At 47.3% G+C, this 19475-nt stretch overlaps 1 protein-coding gene across 1 annotated transcript in view; it reads right to left on the bottom strand.

Annotated features, from left to right (window-relative positions):
* The window catches only part of LOC149325097 (phospholipid-transporting ATPase ABCA3-like), a 282026-nt gene that overhangs the window by 224324 nt on the left and 38227 nt on the right, over positions 1–19475 (bottom strand). Inside the window, exons 3-4 of the mRNA XM_089564187.1 lie at positions 9868–10038; positions 9175–9397 (exon numbers count right to left, since the gene is read on the bottom strand). Coding sequence (XP_089420313.1) covers positions 9175–9397; positions 9868–10038 — 394 coding nt within the window. The remainder of the gene's footprint in view (positions 1–9174; positions 9398–9867; positions 10039–19475) is intronic.

Here is a 19475-nt window from a genome sequence, read left to right as displayed (position 1 = left end):
TCTCTCTCTCAAATACACACCGCTGAAGAAGCTGTGAGAGTAGCCGAGAGGCGGCATCGCAGGTTAGGGTACTATACCGTTGCAGGAAAAGAAAAAAGGGGTCAACTTAAGGAGAACACGGTGAGCTATGGAAAGGAAAATGATAGGTGTAACGTTAAGAAAGAGGAACAGGACAGAGTGGGTCTGGCAGAAACGCGGGTTGATAACGCCCTACTAGAAATCAAGAGGAAGGAAAGGGCTCAGGCAGGGCATGTAAAGCGATGGCTAGATAACCGATGGCCCCTATGGGTAACGGACAGGAACCAAAAGAAAGCAAACGGAGTAGGGTGCTGCAGAAAGTGGGCGAATAAGATTAAGAAGTTTGCGGGGATAGGGTGGCTGAAGCTGGCACTGGACATAGAAAAATGATGAGATATGCGGGAGGTCGTCTCCCTGCAGCGGGCGTAGTCAGGCTGATGATGATGACGACCGTTGAGAAAACCGAATCACGCAGAATTAAGACCACATACAGTACCGCCTTCCCTTCGTGTTTTGTTACCTTTCAGGTTGCATTCTGAGCTGCTGCGGAGCAAAATTGCAGTTAAAAAGCCAGACGAGCTCGGAAAAACTAGAAGTGGGGTGCTCTAGCAACGCTACAACATTCCAACTTGCTATATGGTTAACGCAGTTGGAAGCTGCAGCAGCATCAAGAATGTACTTATAAACGTCGGCTGTTTCTTCGTCTCGCAGATATGCCTGTTCACCAGGGTTCCTCCTGGTCATTGCTCGTGCTTTCGACGGTGCAAATCATCTCGGCATCACACCTACGCCATCAACCAATGCCGCTGGCCGCTGGCCGCTAGGATGTGTAAAGATGAAGTGACAACGCCTTCCACACTTGGAAGCTGCAGCAGTAGCAGCAAGAACGTACTTCTAGACGTCATCTGTTACATCGTCTCGCAGGTTGGCAGTTTGATATTGACTTGTAAAGAGGGCAAAATGCTTGTCTGGAACACGTTCTGGGCGTGTTTCGGGCTGAACACGCGGTATCTATAGTTAACATTTGGTTAAAAATAATCTAGATGTAAGCATGCATGTGCAGTTAAACTTATAGGATTTCGTTGTCATTTTTTGATTTCCTGGTCGCAGCGGCTTTGGGAGGTGCAGTACAGACAGTTCGCTCGTTCTAGACATGCGTTTTGCACTCTGCACTCCTGTTCACAGTGTTTTGTTGCTGCGGCTGCTGCCAAATATAGTTTTTCTCGTAGGTTTGGCTGCAGATGGGTTCTGTAGAGCTCAAGCTGTTGAAAGGTGCGAGAAAATACCTTCAGAACATGTGTGCAACTCTTGAAGGAGAGTTCAGGAAAGAGACACGCAAGTGGTTTGGTTTGGTTTGGTTTATGGGGTTTAACGTCCCAAAGCGACTCAGGCTATGAGAGACGCCGTAGTGAAGGGCTCCGGAAATTTTGGTCACCTGGGATTCTTTAACGTGCACTGATATCGCACAGTACACGGGCCTCTAGAATTTCTCCTCCAAAGAAATTCCAGCCGCCACGGCCGGGATCGAACCCGCGTCTTTTGGGTCAGCAGCCGAGTACCATAACCACTGAGCCACCGCGGCGGCAGAGACACGCAAGTGAAAACATGCTTAGGCTTTTTTTTTGAAAAACGTTTGATGAAATTGTGAGTAGTCTGAAAGAAACTCGAAATGAAAATGCTGAAATTAAAGCGGAAAACGCTTTGCTTTCCTCTGAGAGCGCAGTTCACGAAAAACAAGTGATCGAAAGTGAACTAAGGTAAGTGCAACTGGAACAGTATTAAGAAACAGAAATTTTGAGATCTGAGATATTCCGTCCCCACAGCATGAAAACCTGCCAGGAATTCTGAGAAAAAAAAATATGCACAACCACCAGCGAAAGTATTGAACAAACTGATGCAGATATCTGTCATAGGGTTTCCACAAAGGTTAAAAGGAAATCGAATATTTTGCTTCAGCTTCACAGCCACTCAAAACGGGACGCTGTGGTTGAAAAAGGTAGGAAAAAGCGCGTTTAAACCTCTGAGCTTGGCTTGTTTCTTTCCCGGTATTTGTGAACGAACACTTGTGCTCTCTGTTAAGGAAATTACTCGGCATGGCCATTGCAACAAAAAAAAAGGGGGGGGGGATGGACTGTAAGTAGGCATGGGCAATAGTTGGCAATATTTTGGAAGAAAAACGGAGACTACGCTTAGATTGCAACTGATATGTGTCAGCCATCTATTAAAGATGAACTGAGTTCCGAAATCGGGAGGATATAGATAGGTCTGTAGCTTGAAAGTCACCTTTGATGAAGTTAATAGCTTGTTTTGCTGGGAAAACAGGCAGTTTATGCAAAATCTGTTCAATGATAACGTAGTTCAGCGATCTGATTTAGTCTGCGAGCGACTCAACCGCGTCTTAAATCGTAAGAACTGCGATTCTATTGAGCTGAATGAGACTACTCAGATTGGAATGTGTCTCTCAGGTGCAGAGCTTACAAAATCATTTAATTATTTTTTGAGTTGCCAGAGACGGACATGTCCCTGACATCTCATGCTATTTAAAACAACGGACTCCATCTACTTCCTTTTTTGGCCCCAAAACAGCGAATGAAATAAAGTGTGTGTGTTCCTTTCCATCAAAAAATAGTAATAGCACTAATATAGACGGTTAAGCATGCGATCGGTCAGCTGTGCTGGAACGTCTTGAATAAACAGCGCGAACGGCAACAAGCACAAAAGACAAGGAAACGGACGGCACAGCTTTGTGATTGTCGTCGTTCGCGCTGTTTATCCAAGATGCTTAACCAACTAGCCCGCCAAAGCGTGTTAACGCAGCTTATGAGTTGGAACATATTTTGAATCTTTTTTCCGATGTTGCTATCCCTAAAAAAAAATTCCAGAGTAAATCTTTTGTACAAAGGTGGGGATAAAAGCGGACTTCAAAACTACAGACTTATTTCTGTCCTCTCGATTTTCTCTGAAAGCTTGGAGAAGCTAATCCGTAGTTGTATGTATGATGACCCCCGCACAATTTGGTTTCATCAAAGGCATTGCAACACAAACGGCTTTACAAAAAGAGATCGTATTGGAATCACTGCAACGCAAAATGTGTACGTTAGGCATATTCATAGGTTATTGAAAGGCCTTCGACCGTACCAACAACTTCACGCTCCAATAAAAACTAAATAACTGCGGCTCCCGTGGCCCATTACTTGCGTTACCAATAAGTTCACGCAGGCATGCCCGAAGGCAGTATCCTAGGGCCTCTGTTGTTCTGCATATGCAGGGCGATTCACCTAATATTTTACACAATTTTTAAAAATAGGTTTCTGGAGCTAACAGTGCGTTTTTTTTGCATAGCTTGGTCAGCTGCTAGTACATGAGAATACAGCTGACATGCTGACTACTAGTCTGGTTAACTAAACATGAACAGTTAACGACGTCCCTCATAGCCTGGGTCAATTTGGGACGTAAAACCCCGTAAAAACAAAATCAAAACCATATCAGCTTTAGAATTTTTAAAACGTGTTACTCTCGGCGGTGTAGCCCAAAAAAATTTTAGCTTAATCGCTCCAGAACACAAGACACTTTCGAGAAGCTTGCAGAAACCTTTCCAGCGTACGTAACTGATCGAAATCGCCAAATTTGTTGGCCCTAACAGCCTAATAGTAATAGTTAAAAATAAACTTTTAGTATTAGTTAACCATCCTGCTAGATAGCATGTCTTAGCTGAATTCTGGCCTACTACACCGCTGACAATGCTATGCCGAAAAAATTGCTGTTCTAATTTAGAACCCTATTATTAAATATTGTGTGAAGTCTTAGGTAAAACACCCTGTATGTAAATGGTTCAGTAGCTATTGATAATACAGTGATGTACGCTGATGATAGCACTATGCTCCTCAGTGCAGCAGTTCCATATGAGTTATTTTCCAAAGCGAATCGTGCCCTCATCTCATTAGTATCACGGAATAAAGCGATTTCTCTTATTATCAGTGTTAGAAAAACTAAGGCTGTTCTGATCAATTGAATTCAATTTATTCTCCAGCTATACACTAGAACGTTCTCGGGGTTAAAGGTCCGACTGGGCTTCGACTGAGTCCAGGAGGTGCTTACAGAGCAGCGACAGCCACTATATAGCAAGAAATGGTATACGCAGTACAGGATTAAACAGAGTGTTGGTTTGGTTGGTTTGTTGGTGTTTAACGTCCTAAAGCAACTCAGGCTATGAGGGACGCCGTAGTGAAGGGCTCCGGAAATTTTGACCACCTGGGGTTCTTTAACGGATTAAACAGAGTGTATATATATAAAAAGTGCATATATAAATACCAAGCACACAAAAGAGGACACATATACAGAGTTATTTAACCAAAAATGCGAGGCAGAAGGCAATTACAATTTACTGAAGTTCATATCTTTATGGCGTTTTAATATAACAGGTAGATTGTGTTTCAAGGACTGCAAATTATAATTGGTGCGAAAATGAGGAATGAGCAAGGGTCGGTGTTATGGGTAGCAACAATGTGTTCGTGGCGTGTCAATGAAGATACACGTTCCAAAGGAGACTGAAACTCTTTTGTGGAAAAGAGAAATGACTTTAAGGTGCGATATTGATAAAAGTGATGGATTGTGATATCATAGTAGTCAGAAAAACTGTCGGCGATGGCCAAGCCAGGATCAATATTTGCTATGTGGCGCATAGTTTTCGTTTGAAGGACACTGATTTATTTTATGTTGGTTTTTGTTGTGGTAGCCCAAACTAGGTTACAATAGTTTATTTGAGAAAAAAAATAAGCCATAATATACTCGAAGCCTAGCTTTTACAGGCAGTAGCATTTGACAGCGGGATAGCGCGCCAGCAACGACAGAAAGCTTTTTCTAGATGCGACCAATATGATTGTTCCAGCTCAAATCGCTGTGAAACTTAGGCCTAGAGTTTTATGTTGTTCTACAAGTTCGATGGTAGAGAGAGGGTGCGGTAGATGGTCCTTGGCGATCACAAAATGAACAAGGGAGGGGAAAACCTCAGGTTGCTAGAGCCAACGTTTCGACAAGGGGACTTGTCTTCGTCTGGGCAAAGCGTTCATCATCGGCAGGGATTATATAGGGCCTTCGCTCCGAGGAGGAAGGCCCCGGGGGTGGGGAAGGAAAGTGGTGTGGGAGGGGATGCGTGTCAGGAAGGGGAGGGAGGTGAATCATCATTCGCTAGGCTGCAATAGTGGAACAACCTATATCCGGGGGGTGTGCAATGAACAAAAGGCTTTGAAGGGGCTGCGACGGGGGGGGGGGGGGGGGGGGGAGGCGCTGGGTGAACCTAAATATCGCAGTCTAAATATCGCAGCCTAAATATCGCAGTGTACTGTTCATCTGAAATATCTTATTTCTGGTGCGAAATGATATGGCTCTGGTTTTGCTAGCATTAAGTTCAAAGAAATTAGACTGCGACCACACGCACAGTTTACCAAGTATTTCATTACATTTTACGATTAGTGTGTTCGGGTCACGGCCGGTAATTAGGAAGCTACTGTCGTCAGCATAAGTGAAAAATTTAACTGTTTTGTCAATTTCCGCTAAATCGTTAATATAAGTATTAAAAAGAACGAGGCCCAATATACTTCCCTGCGGCAAGCCGCAGACAATGGGTAAAAAGGAAGATTGTTGGCTGTGTAGGGATGCGCATTGTCTTCTGTTACTCAGGTAGGGCTCAAGCAGCATTAGTGGTTCTCCACGAATGTCGTATGAATATAACTTGCCAAGAAGAATTTTATGCTTTAGGCAGTCGAAGGCCTTTCTAAAGTCAATGAAAACGCCTAGTGTAAAGTGAATGCTATCAATGTTTTGTATAATTTCTCTTTTATTTCTAATAACGCTGACTCTGTTGATCTACCCTCTGGGAATCCAAACTGCGCATCGCTAAGAATATGAAATTTTTCAATGAATTTTGTTATGCGGAAAAGAATTAGTTTTTCAAGTTCTTTTCAAAAGACGCGAAGCACTGAGATTTGCGGATAGTTAGACAATCGGTTTTCGTCGCCGGTTTTGTAAATTACTGATATTGTGACTACTTTCATAGCGTCTGAAATATGTGTGTTGAAATGGCCAAATTAAATATATGGACAAGCACAGGAGCGAGGTACTTTAGGACATATTTGATTAGTTTGATTTGCAAGTTATCAAAGTCGAGGGCTCTACTGTTTCTAAAGTTCGAGAAATGGTTTGGTTTTATGGGGTTTTAAGTCCCAAAGCGACTAAGGCTTATGAGAGACGCCGTAGTGGAGGGCTCCGGAAATTTCGACCACCTGGGGTTCTTTAACGTGCACTGACATCGAACTGAAAACTTCAGATTGATTTGTGGGTTCGAAGAAAACATTTCCCAGAGGAACGTTACTGATATTGACGCCCACAAACCGCGAAGTGGACACACGAGGTTCATAGGTACTAAATAATTCAAATATTCCCATTGTAGTCCTTGTTTCTAAACAACTACTTGTTAACCAAAACGCGTCAAGCTCTTACACTATAAATTTTTGTTTCTGTGAAATATATACTGTCATTTGGTGTGAGGCACTACAACTAACACGGACATTATTAAACTTTTCAGATTACAGTAAAGGGCAGTTTGACGACAAATTAATGTTTCATAAGAGAGCCACAGAGGCCCTATCTTTACAAAACTGAAATTAATATGTATCCCTCAAATTTGCAGAAAAACGTTAATAAAGCGTTACGAGGCAGGTATCAAAGGAAATAGGAATGATTTCTTGCAGTATCGCAAACTTATCTCCTAAAGTATGAACACGCAGCACTCGAGGTCGTCAACAATGGGAAATTCCTCCACTGGGCACTAATTATGGGCAACCAATGTTGCAGTATCTTCTTTCGTTTTTCTAAATTAACTATTTCTTTGTAATTTATCAGCTATATGAAACTGCATGATCATGTATTAGTTTCACGTACCGATGCTTGCTCTATGTCGACATGTACACGGGGCTGCGTACCCCGCCAAGCTATCTTGAGGGTTTTTGTCTGCGGCCGCTCAACACCGTTGATGCTGAAAATAAACTGAATGACTGAAACTGAGATTGGAATAGCGCAACAGTGATTAGTAATCGATAGTTGTTTGGAGGAGGAGTTGGTGCGAGGATTCCTTGAGACTAAAGTGAGAATAGTGCAAAGCTCCATATAACACGCACGTACTGACGCACGGCCACGCTCACACGCGTGCACGCTGTTTCAGGAAACCACGCTAGTAGTTACGCAGTAATTAGAAAAATAACCCTTGACACCTAACTTTAGTTGGGTGTTTCCTTCTTTGAAATTTGAGTTAGACAATAGAATACTTGGTTCACTATAAAGTATTCGCCCACGACCGCTAAATAATTCACAACTTTATTCTTTCTTGACGTTTCCGTTTCATTAGCTGATCGATGGCTATCACGCGTTGAGACTGTTTAGGCCGCATGAGGCAACAAAACGCAATATAACCGTTCATACGTCCTTTATTGTCATTGCAGCCCTTCAAGCGGGCTGGACAAAGTGTTGTAGTCAATTAAAAGTACCCATGAGGAACTATACCGCAGTTATTTCCTGCGTCGCGTGACCAAGCACTCCCTACGCGTCACAGCCATCGGTCGGCTGATGAAACCGAAACTGAAACAGCATTGAGAAGAAATCCTATATTTTAGTCGTAGTCGAAAATCATGTGGAGGACCGTGTATTCTTATGTCTAACGCGTGAATTCCAGGAGAATTCATGAAAATAAAACTATCTGTCTACAGTCCTTTATAGCGTAAATGAGGTCTTTTTAGCATAGTGGTACCCCTTGGGACAGACGTCTGAAGAAATCATGCTAACTTCTCGACTGGTTCATTTCTGCCAAACAATTTTGGAACTATTAACCGCCTTGTTCTCATTAGGGTTACACAGCTGGCCGTGTTACCCATATCACTTTTGAGAATATGGAAACCACGATTATGCAGGCGCTTTGGCGCAGCGAATTGTGTCCTTGCCGCGAGTCATTCCAAACCCGCGCGGCTATGGAGCGAACCTACAATCATCATTCACTCGCTGGCAGCGGACGTCAACCTGACACTTCCACCTTGGTTGGAGTGCGGAGGCAGCGAGCAACGGCCCAGGCAGGCGCGAGAGTGACACGTGATACGCCACCGTCAGTCTGAGCATTTTCATTACCCTCTCAGATCGCCGGTACTGAGTTATTTGGTGCCGCCCTCGTGCAAAAAAATTAAGGAGGGCACTTTGTTGACCTAAAATGAGATGAGGCGGAAGCCTTGAGCGCGGTGTTGCTGCTTGTGTTACTGATGTGTGGTTAAGATGTTAAGCTTGACCTCTAAGAGTGGAACGCGACAGCGTCTTGCAACGCTGCCGGGGAGTGCACAGAACACCATCGCCCCTTCGGCTCTACGCCTTGCTCGTCGGTAAATTGGTTTTTGAGGAAAGGAAATGTATCTGTCTCGCATATCTCAGTCGACACCTGAACCTCGCCGTAACAGGAAGGGAGGAAGATGGAGTGAACTAAGAGACCGTGTACACTAGACGCGCCTTTGTTCATTCCAGCTGGCATGGCGGAGTGGTTAGCGTGCTCGTGTCGCACTAAGGAGGCCCTGGTTCGATTGCCCAACTCGACGAATTTCCTACTTGGTTTTATTTATTTATCTGGTCTGACTAGAAAGGTTCATTAAGCTAATCAGAGAATTAACTAAATAACTAATCTCAGTCACCCTTACTTGGGGCCGCCGCGGTGGCTCAGTGGTTACGGTGCTCGGCTGCTGACCCAAAAGACGTGGGTTCGATCCCGGCCGCGCCGGCTAGAATTTCTTTGGAGGAGAAATTCTAGAGGCCCGTGTGCTGTGCGATGTCAGTGCACGTTAAAGAACCCCAGGTGGTCGAAATTTCCGGAGCCCTTCACTACGGCGTCTCTCATAGCCTCAGTCGTTTTGGGACGTTAAAACCTCATAAACCAAACCTTACTTGGGGCATCACTATACCATCTCGTTAATTGGTTGCATGGTTGCTGGCCACAGTACAATTGGCCCCGTTGGAAATTCGCGCACTGTGACGTCACGACCATTTCGACCAATTCAAAAGCATGACATTTCTGTCGACAACTCCTGCTTACAACGATGAGGCATTAAAGGCCTAACAATGGGCACTCACGCCGAGGCACCAGCGTGGCGACCAACAGGCAGAAGAGGGCGCTCGAGGCGCAGTGCAGGATGGTGCCCAGCACCAGGAGGACCACGTTGGCGTGAGGCAGCAGCGCGTGCGTCTTGGTCAGCGTCAGCACGGGCATCGCGCCCGCCAGCAGCATGATGAAGGACCAGCAGAAGCCGCCCAACCACCAGAGGAACTCGGACAAGCCGTTGGCCACCATCAGCTCCTGAGGGCGACAGCGGCACACGGTTGGTGGCAACAGCAGCGCGAACCGGTTGGATCGATTCGCAAGCTCAACATGAAAGACTCCTCCGTGCACATTGCAGCGTGCGCGTTTTTCTCTTCCAACCGCTTTCAAGGCGTTCGAGTTCATAGAGGTAAGTCATATGAATGATTGAATGCACAAGGGCTAGCTTTACATATTAAGGTGGGCTTGTTGGCCGAGGATGATTGCAGAAAATTGACGAGAGAGATAAGACGAGCCTACTTCTTTTTTCAAGTGTACCGAATGTGAAAAGCCCGCGGCGAAGCATCGCAGACACGTGATCAGTATGATTAACGCTTTTGCTGCGTCTGTAGAAAAACGCAATAGTGGGAGAGAACAAAGCACATGAGCCATAAAATGAAGTACGCAGTCAATTTCAGCGAGCACCGATCATGAGCCAGCAATCGTACAACTGCCACTTTCCAACTTGCCTTGGTGCCTGTGCAAAGCTCCGAGGTGGTCTTCTTGACCAGGAAGGGCTGCATCATGCAAAGGCTGACCAGGCAAGGAAACACGCGGAACATGATCCTCAGGTACTCGGCGTCCGATCGCTGATAGGTCTGCTCTTCCACGTCGACAAGGACTGGCTGGCCGCCGCCGCCCTGAGGGAAAAAGGGAAACTCTGAAACGTCCTCGCAAGCCATCGATGTCAGACATGACAGTGTATCTTCCCTATTACACATCTCAAGGGTCAGCCGCGAAAGGCCTCAGAAGGCGCAAGCGAGGCTGTGTGACCCCATATGTATCAACCGCGCGAACACAAAACAGGAAGGAGAAGATAGTACAGAGCGCTGAACTTCCAACTTTTATTTGAACAAAATTGATCCCCCACTTATACACACACCGATAAATTCCAATAAATTTGGAATTGCAATAAAAATTCCAACAAAAGTTGGAAGCTCAGCGCTCTGTACTATCTTCTCCTCCCTGTTTTGTGTTCTCGCTGCTTATACATATGCATCGCAACCAACTAGCCCGGCAGATGGTGGTGTGCGCATCGCAGCGTCGTTGTAGAGAGCGGTAACTCCAATCCATGCATTGTAATACTCAACCAATCTGCGCACGTAATATCTCCGCTTAGACGTGTGATGCTGCGCCAAGTGCTCCGACTGGATACAGATCAATAAACTCGTGAAGTGCGGCGGCTGCCTGCATTACAACTCCATCTGTAAGTGCCAGATCAGATGGAAGCGTGTCGTCGTTCGTTCATTTAGTGGCGTCATGGCGCTTGATTCGTAACTCTACCCTCACTGATCCGATCGCGGCTACGGCAAAGAGGCACAGAAATGGGTCAGGCGGTGGTGGCGGTGAAAACGTTTATTAAGAAGGGACAGGAGGTATGTTTGGATCAGCCCGTAAGGGACTGATCCTTACAATCACTAGGTGGAGGTCCCTAGTATGGGACCCCAGTGGCGGTGGCCACCGCCCGGGCGCGCCCGACTGAGGCTTGTTGGGCCTGTAAGTCATGGCAGCCGAGCAGGGTCGCCTCCCAGTCCTCCCGGGTTGGGTTGGCGATGGGGGGAATAGCCGGGTTGGAGGGGCAGGCCCACACCTTGTGAGAGGTGTCAGAAGACACCGCACTACAGTGTGGGCAGCTGCCGTTAAAGGATGGGTCAAAATGTTTTAGTGCTGCCGGGCACAGAAATGTATTGGTGACAAGCCGGAGAAGGAGCCGCTCATCCGCTTTCTTGAGGCCTTTACACGGGTGAGGGTAAAGGCGATGACTACCTTGATAATACGTTGTAATATCTTTGAAGGTATAGATCCGATGAGGATCGGGTTCCTGATCGGGTGGAGAGGAGAAAACAGCCCTGTGAGAGAGCGCGCGTGCGGCTGCGTCTGCTGCCTCGTTTCCTGCCAACTCCTGATGAGCAGGGGCCGATATAAGGTAACGGTGTGCGGGGTCCGTATAACGTATCCAATTTTGATAGATTCGAAAGGCCAGGAAGGGAGCGCAGCCGTGTTCGATGTTCCGACAGGCCCCTCGTGAGTCGGTGATTATGTATTTTGAATCGGAATGTGAAGCCGCGAGAGCAATCGCGACCTCTTCTGCTTGTGTTGCACTGCGGGCTCTGAAGGTGAGCCCGTTACCGGTTTTGCTGTTGTGAACCACCGCGACCGTGTACCATCCCCCGTGGTGAGGACCGGAGGCGTCCACGTAGTATACACACGTTTTGTGGAAATAATGTCGGGCTAGCGCTTCCGCTCGTGCCAGGCACCGACCATTATGGTCTTCGTGTGACATGTTGGCTGGAAGAGGCCGCACGTGGAGGGCACGTCTCCACAGTTGTGGGATGTGAAACCTGTCTTCCATGGGAGTGGAGTGTTGGATATGGAGTCGAGCAAGAAGGCGGCTGCCCGACTCCGTTAGCGACAAGCGCCTGTACTGGTTTGTAAGGCACGCCTGCCGGAGCTCCCGGGAAGTATTCATCACCTCAAGGGCCATAAGCCGGCTGTTTGAAGTAGTGAAGGGGAGGTCAAGGGCACGCTTAATAATTTGGCGAAGGATGACCTCAAGTGCATCCTCCTCTTGTTTCCGTAGGTGGCGATAAGGAGTCGAATAAAGAATTCGAATGGTTAGAAAAGCGTTTGCCAGCCGCAAGGCATCATAATTTCATAACCCGCCGCGTTTGTTGGAAACCCGGCGGACCATGCGGCCCACCTCGTCCCCCACCTTACCGAGTTTGGCCAAAGTAGTGTCTGGCCCTCTGTGTTTGTGGATGTAGAGTCCGAGTACCCGTATCTCATCACTTTCGCGTATGGGACCACTCTCAAGAGAGAGAGATTTTAGTTGTGCACTTTTGTGAGGGGCGGAGGTGCTCAAATTCAGATTTTTGAGGGGAACATTGAAGACCGCAGCGACGGGCGTAGCGGTCCACTATCGTCGCCGCTGTTTGCAAGCTGGTTTCAATGTCCCCTGTGCTGCCCTGCGTGGCCCACAGAGTGATGTCATCCGCGTACAGGGCGTGCTGCACGCCGGCCACACTCTCCAGCTGTGCCGGCAGGTGCATCATAGCCAGATTGAAGACCAGCGGGGAAAGTACCGCCCCTTGGGGGGTTCCCCGCGTGCCGAGTAGGTAGGGACCATGCTCTGTATCTTGTATTCGGATGTAGGATTGACGATCCATTAAAAATTGGCTTATGTATCGGAATGTGTTGAGCTCCACAGTCGGTCTGGCTTAGGTTAGTGAGTATGATCTCATGTGTTACATTGTCAAATGCCCCTTTAAGATCCAAGGCGGGTAGTACCCGGTCATTAGGGGGGCATTCGAGGGGGTCTAGGACTTCCCGATTAAGTTGCAGGAGGACATCCTGTTCGGATCTGTGTGGGCGGAATCAGAACATGGTTCCCGCAAAGACATGTTTGTGTTCAAGATATGCAGATAACCAATCCCGCACCATCGTCTCCATTAGTTTGCCCACACAAGCTACGACCCCGTGCAGATCTGAGGCTGCGCGCCCGTGAAGCGCAGACATCCTCCTGAGGTGAGAAAGTACGGCGTCAGGGTCAGGAAGTGCGTGCACGCGTAGCGGAAGCAGCCGGAGAAAGGCAAACACCGACGGCGCTGCTCGGACGGTGTTGCTCCATGAACGTCCTGTTACTATTTTAACGCGCAAGCACTTACAGTGGCAATGTCCCGCATTTGGGCGTGGTCTCTGTCTGCCTGTCTGTCTATCTGAAACCGGTTTTGTGGAGGCTGCTGACCTCCCCACCGGATGGTGGGCAACCTTGGCCACCGTACCAAGGGACAGCTTATTCAATCGTGAGAGGCTGCTGGGGAAGAGTAACCTGGCAACACGACCGAAGCAACCTAGGTCCCTTCGATGGAAAAAAAAATCAAAGGACACTTTGTAGGCCTAAAGAGCGGTGAGGTGAAAGCCTTAAGCGCGGTCTTGCTGCTTGTGTCACTGATGAGTGGCTAAGATGTTAAGCCTCGCCTCTGAGTGTGGAACGCGACAGGGTCTTGCAACGCTGCCAGGGAGTCGACAGAACGCCATCGCCGTTCGGCTCTACAGCTTACTCGACGGTAAATTTGTTTTTGAGGAAAGGAAATGTATATGTCTCGCATATCTGGGTAGACACTTAAACCTTTGCCGTAAGGGAAGGGAGGAAGATGGTTTGGTTTGGTTTATGGGGTTTAACGTCCCAAAGCGACTAAGGCTATGAGAGACGCCGTAGTGGAGGGCTCCGGAAATTTCGACCACCTGGGGTCGATGAACGAAGACACCGTATTCACTAGATGCGCCTTTGTCCATTCCAAACTATCCAGCTGGCATGGCAGATTGGTTAGCGTGCTTGTCTCGCACTCTGGAGACCATGGTTCGATTCTCCAACTCGACCAATTTCCTACTCGGTTTTATTTATTTATCTGGTCTGAGTAGAAAGGTTAATTAGGCGAATTGTTTAAAACTCTGTCCCACGTACTTGGAGGATCACTATACCGTCTCTTTAATTGGCTGCATGATTACTAGCCAAAGTACAATTGGCCCCGCTTGAAATTGGCGCACTGTGACGTCACGACCATTTCGACCAAATGAAAAGCGTGGCATTTCTGCCGACAACTCCTGCTTACAATGATGAGGAATTAAATGCTTCCGCATGAAAAAGCTCCCATAGCGCCTCCCTTGTGCCGCTCCACCATTGCTCACCTGCCCACCGCGTGGCTAGGAGATTAAACTGTATTCGGCGAAGAATGCGAGCTTCACGGATCGATAAGGATGGGCGTGGTGGTGGTAAATCAGCTAACGCCAATTTTTGCTGCGTGTAGTATTCGTCGACAGTGTCTGTAAGCCCTGACCGCCTGCTCCGTCGGTGGGCTCGTCCATGGGATCCCCGGCGCCCGGTGTAGAGTTTCGCAGGCAAGCTGGTGAGCCAGCTCATTGCCGGGGATGCCCATGTGACCAGGGATCCACCGAAGGGCCACCGGTCGTGGGCTTAATGCTAAGAGGGCGGCATCTAAGGCCGATAGGGTAGGGGTAGGAGAACGTGAACCGAATGATGCTTGCGCACTGACTAAGCGGAAGTTGGGGTGGTTATTAGGGCGGTAGCCTGGTACCACCTATTATGTCGTAGCGCCAAACGCCAACTGACGTCATACTAGCGCACATATCCGCATTTGGCCTAATGACCCAAATCAACTGTCGTTAATTTTTGTCTCACATACGCTTGTCGGGCAGAATTGTCCAGCCCTATGACCCTGCAGGCGAAGGCAATTGACAGTGTTAAAAACCACTGCCTGCATTCCTACATTGCTCGTGAGATTTCTTGACGATGCACGCTACTGGTGGTTCTGGGAGTTTGACACCCCGAAGATGCACGAGTGTTTTAACGTGAACCGCAGTGGACTATCCAGGGTTAATTTCGACCACCCAGGGTCATGAACGTGGCATCGCGCAGCAGATAGATATTTTGCATTTCATTTCCATCGAAATGCGACTGCCGCAGCCAGGATTCAGTCTAGAGCGAGTGGGCCTAACACCAACACAACCCAGCCACCACAGTGGGTAGGATGACATTTTTTATTAAAAAAAACGAGAGACACTTTAGCTTCGCCTTAAAAGTACGACCCCCTTCAGCGGCCTGGTGTCCTCTTTGCGTATCCCTTCGCAGACGCGGACACTGTTCTTTATTTGATGGAAGCGACGAAACAGCGCAATGAGACTGGACGGAAAAGAACAGACACATGTGGATGTGTCTGTCTTCTTCTGACCCTTTGTGCACTTGTTGCGTGTACTCCCAGACACCTTTAGAGCGTGTGGGGTAGCGGTTTCGGTCTCAGAGGAGATGTCCTTCACTCAGCGCGGCAACCTCAACCAGTAACAAGCTACCAACCAGATGACAAAGCGGGTGGTCGTTTGGTACCAAGCTTACGCCGATCGCAAGCCAGAGAATGGTTTATGAGGGTTTAACGTCCCAAAGCGAATCAGGCCAGCAGGGAAGCCATAGTGAAGGGCCTCTGAAATTCTTACCCCCTTGGGATTCTTTAACGTCCACTGATATCTAACAGAAGCTTTTCGCCTCCATAGAAATGCGAACGCCACGATCTGGATCTAATACACGTCTTTTGGGTCAGCAGCCGAGCGCCATATTCACTGAGCCACAGCGGCGGCTATGACAAAGAATGGGTCGGAGTCAAACGTTCACAAACCGCACAAGCTTTTTATAGCAAAGAGATGATACAGATGAATTTATAATCACTCGTAACAGAATATAAAAAGTGATTCCAAAACAATGCAACACACGCAAGGTAACATTAGAGAGGATCTGCAATGTAAGAGAGATATGCACCTAAACTGGACAAATAGAGGAGAGAGGCAACAAAACAACCCATAACTTTTGTTGCGAAGGCAACACTACGCTAATCACCGAGCCATTTCGCGGAGCCCAGGAAAGGCCATACTGCGCATGCACGAGGAGCGGTGACGTCACATGGCGCACAGCTGACGCGCCGCCGCCGTCGCTGCGCGGCTGACTCAAAAGTGCCGCCGCCGCGCTCGCCAGATGCGCATGCGCAGTAGCGGCGCATAGCTAGCGTGGCGGGGCCGCCGCCGCTACCGCGCGCTCTCCATCGCCTCTCTCTCTCTCTCTCTCTCTCTCGGGAATCGAACCCCGGTCTCCGGAGTGCGAGACGAGCACGCTACCACTCTGCCATGCCAGCTCGATGGTTGGAATGAACAAAGGCGCGTCTAGCTAATCCGTCGTCTCCGTTCACTCCCATCTTCCTCTCTTTCCTTACAACGAGGTTCAGGTGTCCACCGAGATATTCGAGAGAGATACATTTCCTTTCCTCAAAAACCAATTTACCGTCAAGCAAGGCGCCGAGCCGAACGGGTGATGGCGCTCTGTGGACTCCCTGGCAGCGTTGCAATATGCTGTCGCGTTCCACACTCAGAAGCGAAGCTTAAATCTTGAGCACACATCAGTGACCCAAGCAGCAACACCGCGCTTTCGCCTCATCGAACTTTAGGTCAACAAAGTGGCCCCTGAATTTTTTGTGACACCTCTTCCGTCTCGTCGGTGAGCGGTGTTCACTCGTTTCCATCAAAATGCACAACCAGCCAGACTTAGCTTTTTTCTTGTTCTTTACATATATATGTTTAATTTTCTAGTTTTCTTTACCACAGGAAAAAAAAGTTTTCCCGTTTACCAAGTAGAACCAATGGCCTAACCAATGTCTAACTTGCAGATCATGTTTTTTTTTTAATGGAGAATGCGAGGAAAAAAGCTGTGTACACAGCTTGGGAAAGACCCCACTCCCTCAAAGTTAAGACGTGTTAAGCTGGGGGGGCGTAGCCGAACGCACGCCTGAGCGCTGTCCGAGAAAGCAGTCCAGACACCGTGTTCCCCAAGCGATGAAAGAAGCCCACTTTATTATCGCACTCAGCTTTTATACACTCGCGTCACATGACCACAGATGCACTATCGCAGTCGCAGCTGACGATGTCTGCTGACGTCACGCAAGCATGAACAAACGATCCCAGCACATCCCCCTTTTCAAGCACTATTAACATCACATGCATACAAGTGAAAATGGTACAGGACGACAAGCATAATAGACACCAAAGAAAATAACACTGAACAAAGCATCAGTCGTCCACATCCATCCTTATGGGCTTGCGAACGACTCTACCAAATCTAGTCCTAGTTACAATCCTAGCTTGAGAATTGTTACCGTCAGTCTCCGTCTGAGTTAGAGGCACCAAAGATTCGCCAATTTGGCTGTCAGTACCAGTGACCAATCGGGCCCGGCTAGGCTCTTTCCGACTATCTGGAAACTCGTAGCTCCCGCTATCTACCCGGTCTTTTGGTAGACGGTTGAGCATTCTCCTGTTTCGACGGACTTGGACCCCGCTCTCTGTTTGAACCCGGTATGAACGCGGCTGTGGTGCGGCTCCGAGCACTGTACCTTTGATGCGGAGATCAGTCACCCACACCACATCACCTGTTTCCAGCTTTGGGAGATTCTTAGACCGATGACGTCGGTCGTAGTGGCGGCTTTGCCCCTTTCTGACCTTACGGTCATTCGCCACTGCTTCCTGCAGACAGCATTGTCCCGTATTGCGGTGCGAAGGCAGCATTGGGACTCTCGTCCTGAGCCTTCTACACTGCAAAAAAATTCCGTGAATGTTACGTACAAACTCTCCATAACAGAACAAACGCTTGCTCTGTTCCATCTGAAATGGTGGGTCCATCCGTAACACATTCGTGAAGGTGGCTGGCCGTATTAGCATTTTCTGAAACGTATTACTCGCCGCAACTGTTGGCATCCGGACTAGGCACCACATGACGTCCCATTTACGATCTGTGTGGTTTACTCTTGTTCAACAATGTCCACAAACTAGCATGGCGAAAATGAGATTAACCCCATGTGCAAAGTTGAAGATCCGAGGGGGGTGATAATCAAATTAGACCCAAGTGACGCATAATGTTGCTTCAACGTTGAGGGATTGCTACAAATTGTGAGCAACATTAAATAACAAAGGACTTACTTTGCTATAACTTTAAAAGAAGAACGTTGACTTCATAAAAAATATTTTCACCATGTTGCTAACCACATGACAGGGTAACAATTAATAAATGCATTTAATAAATAATTTAGAAATGCAGCTTAATGAGGTCAAGAGATAAAAAAAATTTAGACACAGACAATGGTTAGACAACTTCTCTAAATTGAAACTGAACACCAGCTGAAAATACATTACAAACATGATGAAAGTGCACAAGGTGAAAGCCGAATTTCCATCTGCCATTTGATAAGGAAACGAACCACTGAGAAAGCCAAAAACATGGGCTAACAAATTTGTGAATGCAGTGCAATGTAGCAGTAACATCTTTGCTACACAACCATCAATCAAAAACGCTAACTCCTTCACGGATAACAAAAGCACAGGCACAACAAAATATTGGTCATTGCAATGTTCAATTTATTAGGTACCTATAGCCGGCCATTCATGCCTGGTCTTCCTGCGGATAAATGAAACGCTGCAAAAAAGCAGTGAGCAGCCATAATTGTTGTAGTGACAAGGAGGATGTGCACCGTCGGTGCTGCTCCCTCATCCTGACTAGGAAATAATAGCTGTTTTTTCTGGAAGTACTCTGGAAGCATGAATTTCCTATCCACCTTTATTTAGCTTGCACTGACACGACTCGTCATGAACTCTGCAGCTTTGACAAACATGCGGGCCAGTCGACAGCCACAGAAGACTGTAGAACCCTGCTAACCTGCAAAAAACCAGTGCTCAGAAAGAAAATTATAAAAAATGAGGAGTTCCTTATACGCACTATGTTTTATATGGTACTAAGAATGCGGCTAAGACATGGCATGAATATTGTTTTTTCTGCTCAGTTACAAACTTTCTCGCCTGTGCTAACATATTACTGCAATGTAAATAATGAAACATGCCAGAATTGCACAACATGCTGTAAGACTTACAAAATACACCCCTGCAAGGCTACCACATGCCTCTTAGATGTGGTAATGTTTATATCTACCAAAATATCTAGACTAAAATGAGACACCAAGCCTCTGACATCTGGAGATGTGTACCTCCCATGCAATTAGAGTGATTGGAGATGCTCCTCATTGATGGCATTTCAGCCGCTAGGTGTGGAAGGACCGGACAGGAAGGTGAACAACTAGACACCCACTTTTTAAGCAACGTCACAATGAGCAATGTGGCTTGGCTTTTCTTCCATCCAAAAAGTTTTATGTTCCATGTTTACGTAACTGCTTGCATGTGCTCATTTTGGCTTGCTGAGAGGTTCTTTTCTTTTTTAAACTAGCTTTAACTCTGGCCTCAGTCTTCTGCACCTTCTTAATTTTTTGCTAGTGTTCACCTTAAGTCATGTGTAAGCCCACGCAGATCTCTACTTTTCTACGTTTCCAACTGTCACATCTTCTCTGCCTTCGTCATGTCCATCACTGCATCCGACGCCTTCAAGTATGCTGTGTATAATCACCTTAACTAATCTGCCTATTACACATGTATTTTTGTTAGCCACCCACTCCTCTATCTGGCGCTGATAGGCCCTGAGAAT

This window comes from Amblyomma mixtum, chromosome 10 (assembly GCF_055824585.1).
Source record: "Amblyomma mixtum isolate Tamu chromosome 10, ASM5582458v1, whole genome shotgun sequence".
Lineage (NCBI taxonomy): Eukaryota > Metazoa > Arthropoda > Arachnida > Ixodida > Ixodidae > Amblyomma > Amblyomma mixtum.
This window is presented reverse-complemented; position numbering and strand designations above follow the sequence as displayed.